Genomic DNA, 24,067 nt, shown 5'->3' with positions numbered 1-24,067 from the left:
ATTAGTCACATGTGCTGCAACTGGAGATTTTATAGGTTCATAGATTAGTACTAAGCTAACTGCCCTTGCGAGCCATTTCAAGCCTAGCCAATTATCCATTGTGAGACTCAAACCCTGCACCTTGTGTTTATAAGGCAAACACCTTAACCATTAGGCCACCCTCTCAACCTTTTTCCCCTGGACCTCTGTTGAAAAATGACTTGTGTCCAGTTGGACTTTCCTGATTACCAAATGTAAAATAAAATAAGTAAAAAAAGTAAAGCCATAAATGTTGCAGGGCGAAGCAATTCACAGACCCGACTGAGAAGATGAACTCTTCTAGTTAGCAATGCATATAGTCGTAATAACATGCTGTACTTGTTGCAAGATCACTTAACACCTGATGTCAGATCAATGTGCATTTGAATGCACATTCTTTGAAAAGATAGCAACTGAGTGAACGATCCCAAAGCAAAGCATCAGCTCCTATAGTGGTTTTATGCACCTTTCGATTTACTGCAAAATCACAGTTGTTTGAGCCATATTGCACCCTTGCCAGGTGTTTTCCCCCGATGTTTTGCATGTTTCCTTGTTTTTCCTCAGTGACATTAGTGCAAGGAAAATGCAAATGTTAAAACCAATTCTGTATAGGAACTGGATGACCAAAATGTTTCCAGATGGGGGAAAGTGCTGTTCAGGAGTTTATGCACTGCATGTTGTAGTACTAAGGTATGTTTAAAATATCGACAAATAGCTTCAAACTATTTGCCATCCTAAAAGACCTTTGATAAAAATTGTTTAATATTAAGTATACTGATACTGCCTGCACTGATTTTAGTGTTACTTTAGTGAGTTTTTACTATAGTTTACTGGCTCCTTCTGGTAGCAGAAGGTGGTTTCCAGGCTAGTTGTTTTGTATTGAACTTTAAATACTCAGTAGTAAGTCTACTAGCCTAAACAAGCTGAACTCCATGCACTTATAGTCACCACTGCCTCTTGTTGGAATCATGCACCAGCACTTCCCTACAACTTCTGCAGACAGCCTGGTTGAGATGGGTATCTTGAGACAGTGTAGGAATTGTTTCATGTTGTTTGATGATCATTTATTACTCAAACAGCATAACGGTGTGTAAGAGATGTACATATATAATGCCTTGGAGGCAAAAGTCTCACACACAGTAAACTCAAACACCAAAGCAGTCAGCAGTACATCTTACATCGCACCTCTCCAAGGCCAACACATCCATTATATACAGAGGTTCTAAAGATTAACTTGCCTAAACCACAAAGGCCTACACAAAAAGCAAAACAGGAACAAAGCATTCTCAGCAAGTTAAGCCTAACTCCTGAAATAGCACAAGGAGTTCCAAAGTTACAGTTGTTAAGCCCATAAGGCAGGAATTGACCCAACCAAATATTCTTGTTATAGGTGACTCCATTGTAAGACATATAGATGTGCCTCTCACCAGGCTGAGGAAGGAAAAAGTGATAGTTAGTTGCTTGTCTGGTGCCAGGGTCTGTCAGGTCATGTATGCACTCATGTTCTTGAACAGCAAGTACCAGTATGGCTCTGTCACAGTTCATGCCAGTGTCAATGACTTGAGGTGTACCTCCCTGGACTATATGAAGAGACACATGATGGAGCTCTCAGATTATGTGTCCAAGGCAGATATGAGCCTAGCACTGAACAGGATTCTACCTTCTCCAAGGGTGATGCCGCAATATGAGCACAAAATTACTGATTTCAATAATTGACTTAGTCGTTGATGTCATTCAAAGTGGACCCAGTGTTTGTTAGCCTGGTAGGATATGATCGACAGACCACGCTGCTTTGTCAGGGATGGTCTGCATCTGTCTCCTCTAGGGAATCAATTATTGGCAAAGATATTATCCACCCCCATAGTGCCTTTTTTTAGGCAATGCTAACCTGATAAATCTACCAACATAAAGAAACAATTAAAGGGAAATATGAAAGTGTTACTGATCAATGCTATTAGGCAAAACAAGAAAATCCACTTCGAACAAGCCCTTCTCACTCTGGAGATTGTTGACTTCTGCATAGTGACTTAGACATGATTTAAGTGGCAGAGAGCATTCTGGCTGTGCAGAGTTATACAGCCTTCCACATGTTTAGACCAGTGACTGCGTAGGAGTGGGGAAAAAAGAAGGAGGTATCTCAGTCTTCACCCAGAAGAGACTCACATTAAGGCTGGTAAAGCAGCATGATGCATTAGAGCTTCTTCAGGTCCAAATAACCATCAAAAAGGTCCCCTAATATATATTAGGTAGCTAGAGAACTCCTTCTATGTTACAAGAAGACCACAGCACTTATGTACAAGAACTAGAATCACTCAGTGCTCAACCCAGTACCATTTTCCTAGGTGATCCAAACTGTTCAACTGTAGTCTGGGAAACGTACACCACCACTAATGCACAAGGATAGAGATTCCTGGGCTTTGTCAATACAAATGCCCTGGAACAATTTGTCACAGTAGTCACTGAGGGGAATAACATGTTTGATCTTTTCCTTAATAATATGGGGACATCTTATGCCATCCATTGTATATCTTCACCACTTGTTAGGCCATTTCCTTTCAAAATAAAAGTCAAACCAGAGATCCCGTCCACCCAAGGTATCTTCAGAAATTTCCTTAAGACAAACTACCTAGTCCTAAGTGGTACATTGGCAAGCTTCAAATCCCCACCAAATCCAGTTAACTCCATTGAATACACAGAAACATACACCACCACACTATATTAGCATGTTAACAGCTGCATACATGCAGCTGTATCCTGTGCGAACAAGTGCAAGGCAAACCCTAGAAACAAATCCACATGGTGGAGCCATAATATCAACAATCTTTATAATAAAAGGAAAATAATTTTGACCAAGAATAAGAGTAATTCCAGGAATGTTAGCGCCTTCATCATTGAAATAAACAAACAACTTGGAGCTTAATGAAATCTACCAAAGCCAAGTTTGGGACCAAAATAGCTACCCAAGCCAAAGGCAATTGCAAAGCCTTCTTAGTTATGTTCATAATATAAAAAGCACAACACAACAGTGCACTGAACTGTTTGTGAATGACATTACCTACACTGAGGCTGAAAACATAGCTAATCCACTAAATTCAGCTCTAGCTTTACTCTTCTCTCTTCTCTGTTTTGCTATTGAGATACACACAAGAACAAGTTCTAAAAGCGATATCAAAAGCTAAAAATGCTGCATCAGTGGGTCCTGACAATATCCCTGGATGCATGTTAAACAGCATGAAGCAAGATTTAGTCACTTCACCAGCTACCTTGGTCAACCTTAGTCTCCAAACAAGGTTTTGTACTGAGCAAATGGAGAACAGCTACAGTCACTACCCTGCCTAAGGAATGACATTCCACAGACCCAGGAAACTACAGATCCATAAGTCTGACCAGCCTCATGTGCAATGCAATGTAAAGACTTATCATGGAACCAATCAATAAGGACATAGGTTTTCTCCAAATGCTGGACCTTTCTCACTTTGGATTCATCAAAGGCTTACTCAACCTGAATGGGTGAAGTTTAAACAGTATACACCACTTACCTCGACCTGGCCAAAAGTTTCGACCCAACTGGGCATAGTACAAAAGCTAAATAAAATGGGAATAAATCCCTGTGTCACCCATTGACTTGCAAACTAGCTCACAGCTAGGATGCAGAAAATCAAGCTAGGATAAGATGTCCTTCTGTTCTCATGTTGCACCAGATGGATCTGCCATACCCTTCATTGCATGTGCTAGTCACTTGAGTCTCTGATTCTTGAGGTAGATGTCAAGGGCAGAAACATGACTATGGAGTGTCTTAGGGACAAACCCCTGACAAATCGCGCAAGCCTTATAGTCATGAGCAGACCCCAGACAGAAAAGACACTGATCATGGTTATCTTTGTGTGGAATCTGGCTTCCACAATGTCACTTGCCTTTCTTGGATGACATTAACCTCAAAAAAACATGCAGTAGCAAGAAAATGCAAATAAATTCCCCAACGGGGCACTAATCTGAAACAGCAAACACTCGGTAATCAGACAAACAGTAGAAGATGGAGTTCAGATTGTCAGCAGAGAAATTCTGAGGGTGGTATGTGCAGTCGTCACTTTTATGGCCTACACTGGCTGCTTTTCTATGTGCAACATAGCACATACCCTGCAGTAGTAAAAGTCTTTGGTATATTGGCTGGATGGTTGGGTCACCTAGGCGGGGAATCCCTTATGTTGTGAATACTGCAACATGGAAGAGAAGGATATCTATGTTTATCATAAGATTTTACACAACTATTCTTTACCTCCACAAATAGACCAGTCACCAGTGGAGACCCCAAGGGTTCTGTGCTTGGACCTATCCTGTTTGACATCTACTTTTCTGATGTAAAAGCCAATACTGATGGGCTCTGACTGTCTAAGTTTGCAGAGGGCTGCAATCTATTAGCAGTCATTGAATCCACAAATGACTTAGCCATCCAGTAAGAAGGTTTCTCATATAAATAACTGGTGAAAAAATCATGGATTGAAATTAAATGCCAAAAACTGCATTAGTGCATCCTTTTGGAAGTCATCTACTCCAGGGTATTACCATATTGACAATACACCCCTAAAAGTTGACCCAGTTGTTTGGGATTTGTGAACTTATGTGGACAGTGACCTAACATTTGGCCAACATGTCCATTGTCATAAGAAAGTCCTATATTGCAAAGCTTATAAATAAAGGAACTATTTCTAGCCCTAGGGATATCATTGTCCCCCTTTATTCAGCCCTCATTAGGCCACTCATTGAGTGTAATACCCTCTTTGGCATGTATCTGTCCAGACACCTGCAACAACTGGAACACCTACAGAGATACCTTACTAAAAGGATGCAAGGTCTATACAACATGTCCTACATGGACCAACTCAAAGCCCTGTCACTATACTTGGTATCCTACATACTGCTAAGTGGTGACCGGTGTCTGGCATACAAGACTTCCTCTAACCCAATACTTGTAGATTTACTGCACAACATCACATCAAATGACATCAGAAACACTTGGTCTAAGAATCTCTACAACATCAACAAAACAGTTTGGAAGGACAGGCTCAACTTCTTCTGCTCTGGAATAAACTTCCCATCCATGTAAAACAAAGCCCATTCTTGTCTTTATTCAAGCACACACTGGATCTATGAATGGGAAACAGAAAAGTTACCTCAGGACTGTCTCTTGCACTAATAATGGACAGAGGCAGCTCCTAAATCCTTTATCCCATGCATGAGTCCCCTCAAATTATCTATGGCATGATTCCAGTTATTTCCACTAGGAGTAATATATAATTGTCAACCATAGGATGGGTAAGGACAATCTAACACTGAATGGGACAGGGTAATTCAGCACAAAAAGGGAACTTGGCTAGGCTTAAAATAGTCCTCAAGGGCAGCTAGCCCAGTACTTACCTATGAACCTATAATGATTGAGGCTGAGGGCAGAATCCTCTCACTGAGAGTCTGAGAAGATGATTTGGTAATCAGATTGAGGTCATGGGCATCTCTTCATGAACTGAGTCTCCCACTGCGGTCGCCACATCCAAACGTTTGCTAGAATTATACAAAGTAAAACAGATGTCCACTTGTTTTCCAGAGTCAATGCTGGGCAGCCTCTTTTTTCCTTCCCCATCGTAGCTTGCTCATATGAAGTTTTTAGATTGGCCCAGGACTTTATATTATTTCTAATAACCAGGCAGCCAACCTCTGAACAACAATTGTTGTCATGGGTTCCTTCTCAGGAAAGGAAAAGGATTTAGTTGTCCTCTGAGGATTCTGATACCTCTGGCTCAGAGGTGGATAAATTGTCTTATACAGACCAAATGTCCTCTCCTCCCTTCCACTGTGAGTTTGGCACAGACATGGTCTTCTATATCTCAGTGTATGCCTCATTTGGGGAAATTCTTTATAGAGTGAGGTACAGCTTAATATGGTAGTTTAAGGAATTTTCCCAGACACAGATTAGGAACAGAGAGCTTCCTGGGCTTGTTTTGACTTAAACCTTTAACCATCCCACCAGTCCTAGAGGCTCTGAAAGATGCATTTGCTAATGCATCCTTAAAGCCAGATTCCTAAGCCTCTGCTCCTAGGAAGCCTGATGACTTCCACAGGATTAGTAACTCCCACAAGTAACTTTATAAGAATCCTTTGGTGGAGCTTGCTGTGATGTCCATGGATTCCAACAAGGGATCCACTGCGGTTCCTGTCAAGAAGTATACTTGGGCCTTCATGGTCCTTGATTGCCAGACCCACATACTGAAATACCAAGAGCATCTTCTGAACCAGATAAAGAAGAAGGCTGAGGGTCTAGAACAAATGAACAGAAAGAAAAAGTGCTTGATTAATGCAGTGTCAGTGTTCAGGTGTCTAAGCATGCCATTAAATGTCACTAGATTGCTGTGGACACATCACATAGGCCTGCAGCTATGGGATCAGTGTTAAGGAGACATGCCTGGTTGAATACACAGCTCCTGCCAGACCATGTAAAAGAAGAACACCTTAATACACCCCAGTGTAAAGACCTGTTTGGAACCCCAGCAGAGAAGGTATTAAAGAGATGTCCGGATAATTGAAAGATTGTGCAGTCTGTTAAGTGGCTATTTTTAATTCCTTGAGATAGTACAAAATTACACAATAAAGAACTAGCCAGCCTACCAAAGACAAGACAAAAGGAAAGTATGGAAGCATAAGGAAGGCTCCTAAAAGAGGAAATGGAAAGTAACCTATAGAAAAAAGCCTAGGGGATTTCAGGGCTGAGAACCAGAGAGGGAGCAGGTTTGAGTCATCCCAGCTCTTTCTCCTCCCACTATGCAACCCACCCTCTACCTACCCCCTCTTCAGTCCTCCTTCACAGTCCACAACAGGAAGTAATTGCAGAGCAGGTGAGCCACTTCATGAAGCAGTGGAACGAGCTTAACTCAGAACAAATTGGTACTCAAATTCTGAAACAGAGAATGAGGCTACATTTCTAAGCAAACCAAAATTCTAAGGTATCCCTTGAGTCCCCAGGGACCGAGCATGTGTAGTTACCAAACTGCTACAATAATTCTTGTCACAGGGAGCTGGAGAGAGTGAGAGACAGAGAGAACCAGAAGGAAAAAAGACACAGGTTTCTACTCCAGGCAACTCCTAGATCAAGGAACCTAAAAGCTCAACTTGGACTTGTCAAAAATTAAACAAATTTGTAACAGACAGAAGTCCCAATGTTCACACTGTCTACATTGCAAGACATTCTACCCTTTCTTTTCCTATAAGCCTACATACTCAGCCTAGACTTAAAGGACGTAAATTTTCATGTACCCATAGCCATGATGGACAGACAATTTCTCAGATTCAAAGTAGGGGGTTTCATTACCAGTTTATCTTCTCATCGCTTTGTTTGTCTGCTTCACTCAGGGTATTTTCAAAGAGCCTGATTTCAGAAGTTTGTATTGAAGAATGGCATTCGCATCTGCCCATACCCAGATGACTGCCTCATTTAAACAGCCTCCCTAAAGGAGATAGAGAAGGCTCTTCACTTTAAACTGACTTCATTCCATTTCCTTAATCTCTCTGTAAACCTACTAAAAATCTCAGTTGGCATGAGAGGGGATTCCTGTTTTTGGAGCCATTGCTGGACACAAGACAACAAAGGCCCCACCCCTATTAAAGTGCTTTTTCTGTCAAAATACATGCAGACAATAGTTCAGCAGGTATCAGGACCCAAATGTAATGTTTTTGTCCTTGATCTCCTCATGTACCTGTTGGACCTTTACAAAACATGGTTACCTTATGCCTCAGTCATGACACAAACTTCATCCATCTCAACTTGCTTGCTATGAGATCCCCGTCTCTATTCTTTGTCATTAAAGCAGCTCTTTAAAGGGGGATCTTGCATTTGACATTTACTAAAGACAGGTCACACTACTATGGGACTTAAGTTCCATTTTAGAAAAGCTTACCTTGTCCCCCCCCCCCCCCCCCCTTGAGCCAGCTGCATTCACAACCCTTAAATTTCTCTTCTGGAAGATTTCTTCTTGTGGCAGTTGTCTCTGTTAAAAGAATCTCTGAGTTGCAGGGCAGTCATATGCAGAGAATATTTCCTCATTCTCCACAAGGATAGGGTTTTCCTATGTACTAATCTAAATTTCATTCCCAAATTGGAAACAGACTTATGGCTGAATCATGCTATATGCCTCCTTATAGAATTATGACTGAATCAGGCTATATGCCTCCTTATATTTTTCTAGCACCACAATACAAAAAGGAAATGATTCTACATAGGCAACTGAGATCTTACCTAGATCAAACAGTGCAAATTAGAAAATATGAGTAGTTATTCATTTTGTCTGCAAAGGACAGGGGGGTGAGATTAGTTTACAGGCAGGTCATATTTGAATGGATTGCCCACTGTATCTGCTTTTATAATTGTTTCCATTGCATGTTTTCATTGGGCAGGTTAGAACCCATTCTGTTAAGCAGAGTTGTAGCTAGATCATCTGTAACCCTGCGTAGTTTTCCAGACCAGTGTCCCACCTTGACCCAAACCTAACAACCAAACTAAAAAAAAATATCTTCCCAAAGCTTAGGACAAAAAAAAAAGACTGCATCAAGCTACTAGATTAACTACAGCTGTGAATGCAGGATCAGCCCTCATTGGTAAAGCTGCAGTATCACTGTTCAGTGCCAATTCCTTTCCTCCATTTTTTCCCTTCCTAAAGTATTCTGAGTTTCGTTGGGTACAGGTACAGGTGGATTCCCTAATCAACTGCACACTTTTCTTCTCTCTCTCTCTCTTCTCCAAAACAAACACCTTCTCTCTTCAAAGTTAGCCTAGAAGTTGGAAAGGCAGCTTGGGGCCCTTTTGAATGGACTGCTTCTCTAGTGAACACTACCATTAAGGTAGCCAGTCTCCTGAAAACAAATCATCATAATTCAGCCTGTCAGAGCAAGAAAAAAATGACATCTAGTATTGGCCAACATCTCTCTTATATGGGGTCCTTATCTGATTACCCCAAAGTTTCAAAACTTCGAACATCATACAGCCAAGACCATATGATTGAAGTTTTGAAACTTTGAATGTTTTGAATGGAGATTGTCATACAGACCAGAATGGGAAATTTACAGTTTTCCTCACTGTAGTGCAATCTCGGAATTGGTATATTTAATTAACAGAGGGTGCGGGGGTGCAGGGGGGCTTGCCTTACTGCAAAAACATAAAAAAAGTTTTTATTTTTTTTCTATTTTAGTTTTGAAGGTTCAAAACTTCGATTATATAGTCTTGACCGTATGATGTTCGAAGTTTTGAAACTTTGCTAATCAGATATGGACACCTTATATCACCATTGCCCTCATGACCAGGTAGGAGGGTGTCTATCTGGCTAGAAAGAGAAAGGGCAAAAAGCTCTGGAAAAGGAGCAGGACATCAGACCATCTTATGGCATAAGTTCCCAGAAGTCATTATCGCAACAGTGAAAATACCTGAATACCTGCAATCATTGTGAGTTTCTAGAACAGCTGTACTATCTTGCTATAGATCATGATGAGGAGAGATGCTGTATGTATACAGCAGTTAGAAAGAATTATTTGAGAACATGCAATGGGAATTCATATTTTTGAAAAGAAATGTTCAAAGTATGCAGGGATATCTAAAAGGATGTGTTTATAAGATTCATGTTGAATTAATTAATTGAAGGTAATGTCAGTGAATGGAAAAAAAATTAAAACTGTTCACAGAAACTACCTCGATGAAAAACTAATCTACTGTTATGAAAGTAATTTTTGCAAACAGCACTTGTTCTTTTTGAGTTAGCTGAAGTTACATTCAGTGTCATGACATGCTCCCATATTTGTAAATATAAGATGAAGAAGAAGTGTATTAGATCTGGTAGAAACATTATTCACTGACTAGTAACAAGACACGTTAGGTTATTAATAAGGCACATGAATATAATTCCAAAAAATTAAAAAAAAAATGGTTGGAATAGTACTTTAAAAAGAAATAAGATGGACAAACAAAGCTGAAGTGCCAAGGGGGACCAACAGTTTTTTTTAAGGAAAAGCTTATTGAGAATATCAAAAACAATAAAAATGACTTTTCTAAGTGCAAAAGAAAAAATAGCTGTGTACTGTAACTTCCATTGTTCCAATGGTTGCATTCAAAGCCTAATAACAAAATCAAGTTATATCCACACAGTTCAAACAAATGTTCACATCTCTACAACCATATTTGTTACAAAATAAGTGCAAATACAAACTTCTTAGTATAACTTAATCTTTACACTGGCAACATTTTTTAGATTCTAAATAACAGTAAACAGTACATATTATTTCTTGTAATGAATGTAAACAAGTTACAACCACTCAAGCTACACACTTGTAGCAGTATTTTGCTAAGCCCACAGTCACCTTTCATGAGTCTAAGCAAATCTGTATTGCTTGGTTGTTGAGATATTCAGAGACAGACAAATAATATAAAAAATTGTGTATGAACAATATTTAATATCTGTTTAGCTGCACAAGACAAGTCTTGTTTATTGTAATGTATACTTTAAGAAGTATTTCAATAACATGGATATAATAGGGTTTTGTAATTTTTAATATAAATCTGAACAGGCAATATTAGAGGCCCTTACCCATCAAGTCGTAGGGGAGTGGCATGGAATGGAATGACAGCAGAGGACATCCTTTCATTTCTCCAAGGGGTATTTCCTCCAAGAATGTCTGTCACACCCTAAGGCAAAGGCATAAGTGGTGTGCTTCCACCAGTAGGTCCGCACTCACTGTGGGCTCCTTAATGTGCACATCCCCTCCCTTCCCCAGGGGAGAGGTGAGTGGGACTAATCCTCCCCTATTCTGTCTGACTACTCCAGTGTTATTCAGCCCTGGTTATCTAGGCATCTGTCCACTGCACCATGGAGCCAGGCTCCAAAAGAGAGTAGAAGAGATCTGGTTCTAATTTATAAATAAATACAGTATAAGTACTTGAGAATGAACATCTAGTCTAATAATATGAAGGAATACCAAAAAACATAAATTGGATCACTAAAGGAGTTATACTCATGTTTTTAAGAAATAACTGGACAATTATTTTTGGGTCAGCATACTACCAGGCCTTGGTAGACAAAATGGCATATTGGCTATGTCTGAAAAAATATATTGTATTGATATTAGAACTAATATCAATACAATATATTTTTTCAGACATAGCCAATATGCCATTATGTCTGCCAAGGCCTGGTAGTACACTGACCCAAAATTATAAGTACCTTCTGCAGGCAGCGGTGATGCAGCAGTTAGCGGTGTCACCTCACAGCAAAAGGTTCTCCCATTCGATTCTCGTCTGGAGCGCCTTCTGTGTGAAGTCTGCATGTCCTCCCTGCAGCCGAGTCACATTTAAAGACATGCAGGTAGGTGTGTGCGTGAATGGGTGTGCCTTCTTTGAAGGTTGGGTGTCGGGCTGGCAACTCAGCATCGTAAAAACTCTAGTGCCAATTATTAACAGACTGGAGTTCCGCTGTGGCGACCCCTAACCCGGAAAAGCCCAAAGACTAGTGTTAGAAATGCTTTCTGAAGCTGGACCCTTATACTTTTATGTCTTCATAAAAAAACAGCTGGATAACCATGGCTGAATTTACTCCACTTTAATAAAAACAGTACTTCAAAAACATATAGGACAAGCGCTTTCACATAAAACAAATGCTTCCTCAGATCCTCATATTTAACAAGAACAGTACATACTATATTTATAATACAAACTGACTAATCACAATAATAAAAAATGGAGCCAAAATGACATCACCATTAGTAGGAGGATATTACATCTCAAATCATTTGTGTTTGTGATTCTTTAACTTCTGCCCCTTAAGGGCGGGTTTAATACTAATACAATTGTTAAGGCCAGGAAATCTGTTTGCTTGCATCCTTAAAATTCATTTTAACTCATTCTGTTCCAAGAAGTTGTTCACATCACCTTCTCTCAGAGTTTTATGTATGCACTGTAACACCCTAAATATAAATTGGTGTTTAGGAAACTCCAGCTGATGTTTAGCTAGTGCATTTTTAATATCTCCCTTCCTTATATCTGAGAGGTGTTTAAGTACTCTATCTCTTAATTTTTGGAGAGTTTTGTCCAGATAAAAACATGGGCAAGAGTCACATGTAGCCAACTATACCAAATGCATGGTAGTGCAGTCAGCATAGAATCTGGATTGAAAATCAATATGCCATTTTGTCTGCCAAGGCCTGGTAGTACAATGACCCAAAATGAGAAATACCTTCTGTAGGCCGTAGTGGTGTAGTGGTTAGCGTTGTCACCTCACAGAAAAAGGTTCTCCCATACGATTCTCATCTGGAGCGCCTTCTGTGTAGAGTCTGCATGTCCTCCCCGTGGCCGAGTGACATTTAAAGACATGCAGGTAGGTGCGTGCATGAATGGGTGTGCCTTCCTTGAAGGTTGGGCGTCGGGCTGGCAACTGAACACTGTAAAAACTCTACTGCCAATTAATAGCGGACTGGAGTTCTGCTGTGGCAACCACAAACCCAGAAAAGCCCAAAGACTAGTGTTAGAAATGCTTTCTGAAGTTGGACCCTTATCCTTTTATGTTCAATGTGGTTTATTTTGGTATATACCCACAACTTTAACAAAACAAATGATTTTTGTTGTATCTCACAGCCAGCATAAATAAATAAATAAATAAATAAATAAATAAATAAATGATGCCACCTCAGAACAAAGGTGTGTAAAAGCTGCATGCTAGAAATGAATACTTTGTCAGGCATTAAATATTATTCCAGCTATGCATGCAAATTATACTGTACTCCTTACATGTGGTGTGTGATGTTAATATCGTTGATATGTGTGCCTGAACTGGTTTTCAGACTGCATGCTTTGTATGTCTGCCAGCTGTTCTCTTTCATGAAGTAGACTGAATGCTTCTTTTGGTAATTTTTTTGTCATATCTTTGCAGCCTTGGGCATTTGTTATTGATTGGAGTTCATCTGGTCATTTCAGAACTTGTATTTTATTTGCTCAGATTACGCTCTGGACTTTGTGACCTATGCTGAGCTGCACTTCCCTGGTGGCAACAGAGATGTAGTACGTGGGAATGAGAGCACAATCTACGCTTCTTCAATCTACAAGAACAAGCTAGTAGTACAAGGCATGCTGCCAAGCAGAGGTAAATAGTAAACATGAACCAGACTGAAATACAGTTGATTCTTTCATCTCAGTAAACTATTGTGTTCCACGCCCTTGCTTAATAAAAGGTAATCAGCATGTCAAGCCAAATAGCTGATCTTTTAAAAAGTACGTTGCATGGATAATGCATGCAAGGAAGCATTTGAATTTAAAAATATATCAGACTGACATTTACTGTACATGCTCTAAAAACAACTAATTGCCTTATTCCCTGCTTCTATTTCCAAGTATTCTGTAAAATTATAGAAAATCAAAAGTATATTCACTACCCATTTTTATGATGTGTTTAACATAACTAATGCATTTGTGGTGGTCCATTCCTTTTCGTCTCTAACATATCAAGAGCCAGCATGTTATATATTGGGCAGCATGAGGAAACAAATTTATGTTGAAAATAACATCCTAATTGTTCTTAGATCTATTTCCATATGAATGATTTAATAAAGCTGATACTTTTGTTAATGCACTGCTGTAATTTCCATATTTAACATACTGCATGGAAAGGTAACTGCCATGTGACATGAGCGTACAAGATTATGTGTTTTCCATTACTAATGTTTATGTACCTCTCGTAATTAATTAATGGCTTACAGTTTCATGATGCCTGAATCAGCTGTAGTAGTATTCAAAATATGTGGCTACTTTGTTTATGTGGCTGAGCGCTGCACAGTGTGCAGAGAATGTGGAGCCCAGCTATTCCTCACACATCCTAAAAAAAGAAAGAAAATCTTCGGCTTGCAAATAGGTATCAAGAGTTTTTACATCCTGACTACAAGATTGTATGTCAGGTATTCATTTTTCATATTGTGATCCCGAAATTAGCATGCCTGTGTCTTGGCATAAAGGTTACGGTGTTTACCTTACAAACACAAGGTACAGAGTCTGATTCTCACATGAGGTAATTGGCTTGTTATGAAGTGGCCCACAAGGGAAGTTAGCCTAGTACTAATCTATGAACTATGAACCTGCCAGCCTGTCTGTCTGTGATATTATCAATCTCCCTTACAGCTATGAAATGCATTTAGTGTTCATAGTTGTAAAAGGTGGAAATCCTTTAAACTAAAAGGAGGGAAGTGGCAGGAAAAGTAGCAGTAAGTCAGGATACACATTAGGCAAGCAAAGAAAGAGACAGTGATAGGAAGATATGTGATGTCAGCAACAGGGGGAAAATGTGTCAACTCCATGCTGTACTCAAAAGAAAAGTCCACTCTTACCCAATGTTTCATTTGACCCTGGGGATTCTTTTTTCCCTGCAGTATAGTTCTGTATGGTTTAGTTACCAGAAGCCATTTGTACTTTTTAAAACATTCACTTCCTTGCCTTAGAATCAAAGGAAGGGAAAGTCCACCAAGCCCCCCCGTCAGCTGAACATCAGCTACTGTCAGGGCCTTTCATTGTTCTATTGAGTCTACTGAAATGACCAGCCATCATACCTCGCAACGTTTCCAATTTTTGAAGTATGCCCGGATTTTTGCTCCATATCTTTAGTCTGTTCCTCATAAAACTTGTGGTGTTCTGGCAAATCATTGAGGATTGATGTCACTGAGTAATGTCAAACACTTGAATTTCAGTCTTTATAGTCTTCAGAAAATGCATGGTACCAGAAACTTGTTTTTCTATCAACTTTCTGTAAGAGTAATAATTGAAATCAGTCTCTGGTTTTGGTTTGGACCTTCCCCCTATTATTTTTGGCTTTGTTCAGGTTTCTTGTACTAAGAGAAGGACAGATATGCTAGGCATCCTTGGACTTACTCTAACCAATCTTTGGGGCTGGTGTGGTGATCAAGGCAACTGGGGAAGCTTTGTATTGCTGTCAAGGCATGCTTCTTGTCCTGCTTTCCACCTCCTGCACTGCCCAGCAACATCCTGCACGGGCTTTATAATTCTGCGCGAATATGCAGGCTAACATTTTTTAAAGCTTTGAAGCTTAAATTCTTAGGTGCTTTGGCCAAGAAAGTTGTCTCAGTGTATACAACACAATGTCAACACCAGGAAATTGGAAAGCAGTCTGTAGTTTTTCCTAAAAGGCACTAGTCATACTTTTGCAGTCAGTCCTCAGTCTTGTAGCTGTCAACAGCTGCTTAAAAAAGGAATAAAGACAAAACAAATGAACATGTATACAGTCTTGTGTAACTTTACTCCACTGCTTTTGCTACACAGAGGAAGAGAAACATTATTAGCACATATAGCTGACTATGTCTTTCAGGATAGTTATCTGCTTGTTGAAGCTGTTTCTTTTACAGACAGTAATGATTTAGCTTTATGCCCAGCACAGAGAATAACTACTAATTTGTCATGCTCAAGTGTGATGGACTTGGTTAAGTGTTAGTAAGGTACAATGTAACAAATCAAGGGGACAGCAATACAACAGCAGAAGAAGGAAAATATAATGCAGGAAGACATATGCGCCTCAGTCAAAAACAATCTCATAATAACCCAAACTCAATCACAGATGACTGTAACTATTTTGAAGCTTTACTGTGCTACATTGTAAGGGAAGAGAAAACATAACAGGTGTTATAAAAGTAATATATTTTTGAGAAAGTGCAGAACATTTTTACAAAATGTGGAATAAAAAAAATCACACACACCTTCCCACAGCAGATACTGGGTAGAAGAAAAAAATATTTACATATCTCTTGCAAGTTCTTCAAATTAACAGGCATCAGTTACAGTTCCTGGTGTAATGTGATAACACTGTCATCTCAGGAAGTGTTTAGAAAATGGTCTATCAATATTTGAAGGACTATAGACTGACACCATTAGAAAAACATACAGTGCAGCTATCTTATTTTGTTGATGATTTAAACTACTGTAAGTAGGTTAGAGCAGCTGTGTCAGCAATGCAAGTCAGGTTAATTTAGTCACAAATTGAAACGCAGTCCTGTACCAGAAGCTGTGTAAGCTATCTGTAGCTCAAACAGCTACTGCCATTCTGTTTATGTAGGAGGAAAAAGGCACCTTTCTGCCTTACTCACAAAAATGGCTTGAAGTGGATTATAGAAAGCAGAAAACATGATCACATTAGTATGGCACGATGTCAGAGATTTGAAGTTAAAACATGCTAAATACAATATGCAGCACTTAGAGTAATTTTGATGGATTAAAATTGCTCAGACTACAAAAAAAAAAAAAGATAGAATGAAAAAATATTATGAATTTTCCTTTAAAGAAGGTGGTATTTGTCACAAGTATAATTAAAACATAGATACAGCAGCCAGCAGCTTGTGGTTTAAAGAAGGTGGTATAATTGTCACAAGTATAATTAAAACATAGGTACAGCCGCCAGCAGCTTGTGGTATGAATATTCCAGAATTCCAGAATTCCAATTGTACAGATGGAAACACAGAGAGGAAAGGGAATAGAGACGTTAACATTAGTTTATATGAAAGGATCAAAGGTAATGTGGAAGAAACATAAGGTGAGGGAGAAGGGGTGACTACATTGGAATGATGGCCCTTACAATATTGGCAGAAGACAAATTGATGTAACTGATCATGATGACGCTAGTGCAGTGGAGGATTATTACATGTCCACATTGTAAGGATTGTGTGTAAAACATGAGCAAGATGGAGAATGGTAGTTATCCAAGGAAAGCTGAATCTACCAGTAGCTATGGAGAAGATACTGTTTTCAGCAAAAAGAAATTACAAGGACATAGCAAAAGCTGGCAGAATGCTCAAATCCCTACAAGGAGACACAATGTTCTTGATTCATGCTTAGTTAAGTATGACTGTGATGATGTGAGGTATTGCCAGATATGCCAGGAGAAGTAAGGCAGTGGATGTGTAACATATGCCAGAACAGCTAGCTGGAATTTTGTAATAAAATTATATATCATTTGTAAGTCAAACTGATTTGCACAGATGCTTATGTTGAACAATGTATTTGTAAAGTTGCTTGTGTTAAAATGTACCAACAGTGGGTCCTGACTGTAGTATAACTGATTAAATGTATATGTTTTAACAGTGGATACTGGAAGAGAAGAGGTAAAGCTCAGCCCCAGCTAACTTTTAGAAAAATATCCTGAAATTAAATTACTTGGTTTAGGCCATAAAGATTGTATCTTACAGTTCTGATTGCAGCCAGAGACCAAATGCCTGTGCCAGAGAATGGTTTATTAACTCATGTAGTAAGAGTGGAAGTGTTTTATGGTTTTATAGCTTCCAGATGTTATAACACATCTCAGCAAAGCTCTCTCTGTGTGTATGTTCATAGGTTCATAGGTTCATAGGTTCATATGTATGGTAACACATATGTGCTAAATTCTGGTTCACTTTCTAGCAACGGGGGTAGCATTTGTACCAGAAGTCAGATGACCAGATATATGTGATGCCATACTATAATGCAGGAAAAAAATGATGCTTTAATACCAGATGAGAGAGATGTCTCAGGACAGTCTGTTTTTGGAACCTGACATAGAAGGAAGCATCCCTCACATACTTCATCTTGCTTTGATTAGTAAGTTACCAGGGAATAGTAATTCTTTAGATCAGTCAGGAAGATATAGTGAAATTAGTTAAGTACTGTTTCTCTGTATCTTTGTGATTCTGTTCATGTGTGTTATTTTAATATTTCCTGTGACTGAAACTCATGTATTTATTGTAAACAGATATTTAGTATTTTCGTGTTCTTTTGTTACTTATTATTAAATATATTTAAATGTTTCATTGGGGCTGGTACTTTAGAGAATATTTTAAACTTTGAGAATAATTATATCTATTTGGTGACTTTGTAACCACTCCTGAAATTCTTACTGCATTTGTCAAACACTACCATTTGTATTAGTATTAATTTCACTCAGAGTAATTGGGTACCTTGTAAGAGCCTCAGAGTAGCAGACTTTGGAGTGTCTGGTGGCAGTAACTATCTTATAATCTGGGCAGAAGGCAACATAACTAATAAATCTGTGCCAGCCTTTTCCAGGTGTGTGTGTGTGTGTGTGTGTGTGTGTGTGTGTGTGTATGTGTGTGTTTGTGCGTCAGCTGTTTGGAACAGGGACATGAAGCACTGGTTTCACAGATAGTGTGGTAAAGGGCTTGGCATGGACACTCGGCTGATGACTCAACTTTACAGCTGTGCCAGTGGGGAGTCTCATAGGGGCCTTGGAGAGAGAGAGAAATCCAGACCCCAGACTGTTTTCCCTGTGTGCTCTTAAGGGAAATTGTGATTGGTGCAGAGAGCTGCATCTGGAAATAGTGGGTGTATCCATTTTTGTTCCAAGAGAACGTCCCTCTTCAGTGTTAGTGATGAGGATTAAGGCTGCTTGATTACTGTCCCAGAGAGGGGATGTCACAATGCCATTTAACTTAAAGGAGCCACAGCATCAGCAATTATACAGTGGTGTAGTTCTTGCTCTTAACAGCAGATCTAGTAAAGGTAACAAGGATAGAAGTTTGGGATTACAGATGAACTGACTTGGATATGCTTGGTTAAATGGGGTGGAGTGTTAAGACAAAGGCAAACTAGGTGACTGATAGGAGCACATCAGTAAGGAAGTAAAGAAGGGCAAGAATACCTGTTTCAGGAGAATGGGAGAAGTGTAAGAAAAGAAAGCAGGCAGTTTGTATAGAAGAGAAGGAAAGAGGGCTACAAGAGAGAAGGGAATGGCTTATAGGAAGGGAAAGCAGCAAGTGAGCTGGAGAAAAATTCAGGAAGCTTAATAGAGAAACAGAAAAGGTCATTAAGGACGTGAGAACTATAGAAAAATTCAAAGTATTGAGGGAGATGAAGTGCAGACAGAAGAATAAGCACTGGGGGCTGGAGAAGAATGAAACTGGACATAGTAGTACTAGAGAAAGGGAAGCGTAAATCTGTGGAGGCAGGGAAGTAGGTTAAAATACCTACTGACCTCTTTGTTTCAGTTTTTATTGAGGAAAAAGAAGGAAGCAGCTGCCATAGCAGTCAGAGGAATGACTTGAAGGCATACCTCTTAACCTCTTAGCATAAAAAATCTGGACAAAGCAAAAAATAATGGGGGGGCAAAGCTCCAAAAACAGAAGCAAATTTTAAATATTGCTCTTATATACTTAGCAAGTTGTTAGAATAAAAGATCTTATGTTACCATGCATTTTCTGAAGGATATAAAGTCTGAAACTCAAATTACTATCATTATGTAGTGAGTCCAGTCCTCACTGATTTGCCTCAAAAATCCAGAAAGCCACAATTTTTTTATGATGAACAGACCTAGTATATGAAGCAAAAATCTAGACATTCTGTGTAAGTCTGGACAGTTGAGAGTTATGCTTGAAGGCATTCATCAGAGAAGCAACACAGAAGGAACTCCATCGACAAAGTTCTCAGTCAGTGTTGAAAGTGCTGGTAGAACTGCAGACAAATTATGCAGGTTATTTCAATGCATAGAATGGTCCCTTGGGAATTAAGGATGGCAACGTGTCATGTTGCGCAAGAAGGGATCTGAGAAAAAAGATGAAGAGATGAATATCTGCATGTGTGACTATCCCTTGCATTGAAGTAAATTCATGGACAGAATGGTGAATGATAGACTGGTGATGCTTCCAAATGTAAATGATTTAACAGATTTGCTGTCATATTCATGCTTCATGCAGGTCTTTATTATCTTATCAAAACAGCATAACAGCGAATGCCGTTTCAGTGACAAATAAACAGCGAACTGCAAATAATACGAAAGCTCAGGTCAGTGATTTTTTTCCTAGGGAAAAAAAAAATCACTTGGCCATTGCCATGACATTGCCCTTTTCCCCATTATAGTGCGATCTCAGAGTTGGTATATTTAGTTAATGGGGGTGTGGCGGCACAGCCCCCCACATTGGTGAGTGTGGGGGGCAAAGCCCCTGACTTTGAAATTTTTTAAGTGGTGTGTTGTGTCTTGTTGGTTTACCAATTTTTTTCCCTAGGAAAAATATCAGTGACCCGGGCTTTCGCTGTATTTGCAGTTCGCTGTGTATTTGTCGCCGAAATGGCATTTGCTGTTATACTGTTTCGACAAGCTAATATAGACCCGCTTCATGCATATAAGTTCAGGCTAACTTGACACAGGCTGACTACGGTGTCATAGCAGAAGGTGGGCAGAGGAAATCCAATAGACATGCTCTCATAGGAAAAAAAAATATTTAGTACTGTATCACACAGTAGCCTGCTTGGTAAGGCATATGGGACTAAAGCCCATGTTGCTGAAGTGGATACAAATGCAGTTATTGGGCTGAAATCAGAATAATGTCCGATGGTAGTTTACTAAAGAAATGTCAGTGGCCAGTAGTGTGCAGAACAGGTCAGTGCTGGGACCAATGCTGGAGAGAATTTTTGATTAAATATTAGGCTAATGCTGAAATTCAGAATACATTTTTCTTCAGATTACACAAAGACAGTGGTGGTAGTCATAGGTGATGAGGCAGACCTCCAAATGGACATTCAGGAATCAGTGGCTGGACTAAAAAAAATTACAGCATTCAGTACAAAGATGTTCATAGTAATGTAGTTTGTGAGAATATAACTAAAAAAAAAATTGTACACTTTATTCATCTGCTTTTACTGTAATTGTGTTTGTCATACTTTATAACCTTATTTTTGCTGTGTGCTCTTAAGTGTTCAAGTGCTTTTATTCTGCTGCATTTAATACTGCTTGTTAGCCTAATTAAATTTGTTATTCCAGACTTGTGCTTCAGGTGAGTTACTTTACATTTAAGAAGGTTCTTGTGGTCTACACTCTTGTGGACAAACCCTTAACAAAACCTTTCCTCCATAAAGTCTGCATACCATTGCTAGAATCTCCTTGTGTTCTGACCGAATGTGCTTCTCAAACAATCTGGAAATATAGAGCTGATAATTATATTTTTTGGTACTTTTAACTTTTCAGAGGTCTGCTCTGCCTTAATTTTTGCTTGACTGAATTATTTATATATTTGCTGGCATTGTTTTCTGATACTCTAAGTGCCTCCATTTTGATTTTTTTCCTAATTTACTTTTTGTACTTGTTTTTAGTCGTTTTTTTTAATTTAATTGCATTTATTTAAACTGTATTTGCTTGATTTTTTTCTTAATTTACTGCTTTCTGCGCATTTTAGTCATTTTTTTATTTTAATTGCATTTATTTAAACTGTATTTGCACACACTCAAGTGTGCTAGCTTGCACTGCATTTGAATTGTTTTTACTGCTGTTTTAGCTGCTTTTCTGTAAAAAACAAACAAAAAGTTCTAAGCCTGTTTCCCACCTTTCCTGTAACTAGTCTAGTCCAGATACAGATTTGTTGTATCCAGGACTGGTTGTAAGCTTCTGAGCCCCCCCCCCAAGCCTTTCTGTGTTGGAGGGAAGCCTTCTAGCTTATCAGTGGGAGTGATAAGCACTAGGTAGCCTATCTACCACAAGAGGAGTGGTTTCTGGCCCAGAAATTGTAGTTTATTGGCCATTTGGCAGTTTTTCCATCCCTTTCAATTTTCTGGTTTAAAAGCCCACGTTTGCACTTGTTTCCCTCCTGTCCTGTAACTAGTTTAGTCCAGGTGCAGATTTTCTGCATCCTGGATTGTTTGTAAGCTTCTGAGCCCCCCGAGCCTTTCTGCATTGGAGGGAAGCCTTCTAGCTTATCAGTGGGAGTGGTAAGCACTAGGTAACCTATCTACCACAAGAAGAGTGGTTTCTGGCCCAGAAATGATAGTTTATTGGCCTTTTGGGCAGTTTTCCATTCCTTTTAACTTTCTGGTTTAAAAGCCCACATTTGCATGGATTTGCATTTGTTTAAGCTCCACGGATCCAGTTATGGTGTCCTGCAGACTGCAAGAGCATCAAGAAGGGGAATGAGATACTCTAAGTGCCTCCATTTTGACTTTTTCCTAATTTACTGATTACTGCACTTGTTTTAGTCATTTTTTCATTTAATTGCATTTATTTAAACTGTATTTGCTTTAATATTGCTACACGCTCGTGTACTAGGTTGCACTGCATTTGAATTGTTTTTTTCTGCTGTTTTAACTGCTTTTCTGTAAAAAAACAAAACAAAACAAAAAAAAAAACAAAAAACAAAAAAAAAAAGTCCAAAGCTTGTTTTCTGCCTTTCCTGTAACTTGTCTAGTCCTGATACAGATTTGCTGTATCCAGGACTGTTTGTGAGCTTCTGAGCCTCTCCCCCCAAGCCTTTCAGTGTTGGAGGGAAGCCTTCTAGCTTATCCATGGGGGTGGTAAGCACTAGGTAGCCTATCTACCACAAGAGGAGTGGATTCCGGCCCAGAAATTGTAGTTTATTGGTCGTTTGGGCAGTTTGTCCATCCCTTTCAACTTTCTAGTTTAAAAGCTTGTGTTTGAGCATGTTTGCACTTGTTTAAGCTCTGTGCAGTGGTGCTGAGCTGATGTAAACTATTACAGGTGCCAGAAAGTCTGCTCTTCAGTTTTTACCATAGAGCTTGCTAGTTCTTTCTCTCTCTAGCACTTCAAATAGCTTAATCACTTTACACTTCAGCAGGTTTTTGTAGGAATTATTGTAGCACACATAAGTACCATCAGCACTAGTTATTCTTCATGGAAATAGCTCTAGTACTTAGTAGTTATGACCACCCCTCCTGGCATGATTAAAGGGCAGTTCCATGTGCTTTCTCCCATTAACCTGTTGCACATGAGCTTTCTGAGGCAGTGTAGCAACTGTCTCATGTACACAGACGACCCTCTCCTCTTACCTCCCAACACTCAGACTTGTGAGAGATGCACTTATATCACCAAAATGGAAACTATGCACTCTCCAGCCAAAACCAAAATAGCTGGTCAAGATGAGAAGGTCGACACCTGCACCACACCACATGGAACACATAGCCATTCAGAACACCCACCATCACAGCTTTCAGATAAAAACACAAACCACACACCCACCTTTGTGGAGGCTCTCAATAGAAATGTACCCAAACAGCAGAGACCTCCAAGACGGAAATGCACTTGATCACCACAACATACCACAAATCACACATAGCTCACCTCCACCAGTGTGCCCCTCAACCTAAGCCCCTAAGGCTAAACACCTTGCCCAATACACTATTCATAGGTGACTCAATAGAGAGGCACACAGATGTCCCACTCACTAGGTTGAATAAGGAGAAGGTAACAGTCAACTGTCTATCAGAGGCCAGAATCCGACACATAACAGACACACTCGGGTCACTCCACAACAAGTACAAGTATGACTCTGTCATTGTCCATGTGGGTGTGAATGACCTGAGATGCACATCCCTGGACAACATGAAAAGAGACATGGTGGACCTCTCAGATTATGTGGCCCAGGCAGGTATGACCCTAACCCTGAGCAGTATCCTACCATTACCCAAATGATATAGCAGTTCAAACAAAAAAATATTGACTTTGACAATTGTTTAAGTTTCTGGTGTCATTCTAAGGGGATCCAGTACCTGTCTGCTTGGGATGACATGATTGACAGACCTTGATGCTTTGCCAGAGACGGCCTGCATCTGTCACCCCTGGGTTTCCAGGTACTGGCTAAGGCTCTTAAAGCCCCTATACTACCTTTTTCAGGCGGTGTTTCAAAGACCAAATTATCACCATAACAGCTATAAATAAATGCAATCTGAGGGTCATGATGCTCAATGCTAGAAGCCTAAATCTCAAGATGCGCTCAGTCGAAGCACTCCTCAAAATGGAGAACATTGACATTTGTGCTGTAATGGAGACCTGGTATAAAGCAGCAGAAAGCCCCCCTGTGCTACTAGGCTATAACTCATTCCACACCTTTCGGCCCCAAAACATGGACCGAAGTTCCAAAGGCAGTGGTGGCTCCATATTCATAAAGGATATGCACACCTCCAGATTAGTAGCCCGGCCCCAGCATAATGCATTTGAGATACTTTAGGTACAACTAACATTGGGTAAGATGGTGATCCAGGTCATAGACTGCT

General features: G+C 39.6%; 1 protein-coding gene across 5 annotated transcripts in view; it reads left to right on the top strand.

Annotated features, from left to right (window-relative positions):
• ARHGEF10L (Rho guanine nucleotide exchange factor 10 like) overlaps nt 1–24,067 on the top strand; it is a 3,087,848-nt gene that overhangs the window by 355,625 nt on the left and 2,708,156 nt on the right. For 4 of the 5 annotated variants that reach the window (XM_044061816.1, XM_044061815.1, XM_044061817.1 and 1 more), the window contains exon 3: nt 13,035–13,178. The exons of the other annotated variant lie outside the window; for it this stretch is intronic. In XM_044061816.1, coding sequence (XP_043917751.1) covers nt 13,035–13,178 — 144 coding nt within the window. The remainder of the gene's footprint in view (nt 1–13,034; nt 13,179–24,067) is intronic. 5 annotated transcript variants of the gene reach the window in all.

Source organism: Protopterus annectens, chromosome 2.part0 (genome assembly GCF_019279795.1).
Source record: "Protopterus annectens isolate FY-2018-M chromosome 2.part0, PAN1.0, whole genome shotgun sequence".
Lineage (NCBI taxonomy): Eukaryota > Metazoa > Chordata > Ceratodontiformes > Protopteridae > Protopterus > Protopterus annectens.
Note: the sequence above shows the minus strand (reverse complement) of the source record. Positions and strands in the feature narration are given on the sequence as shown.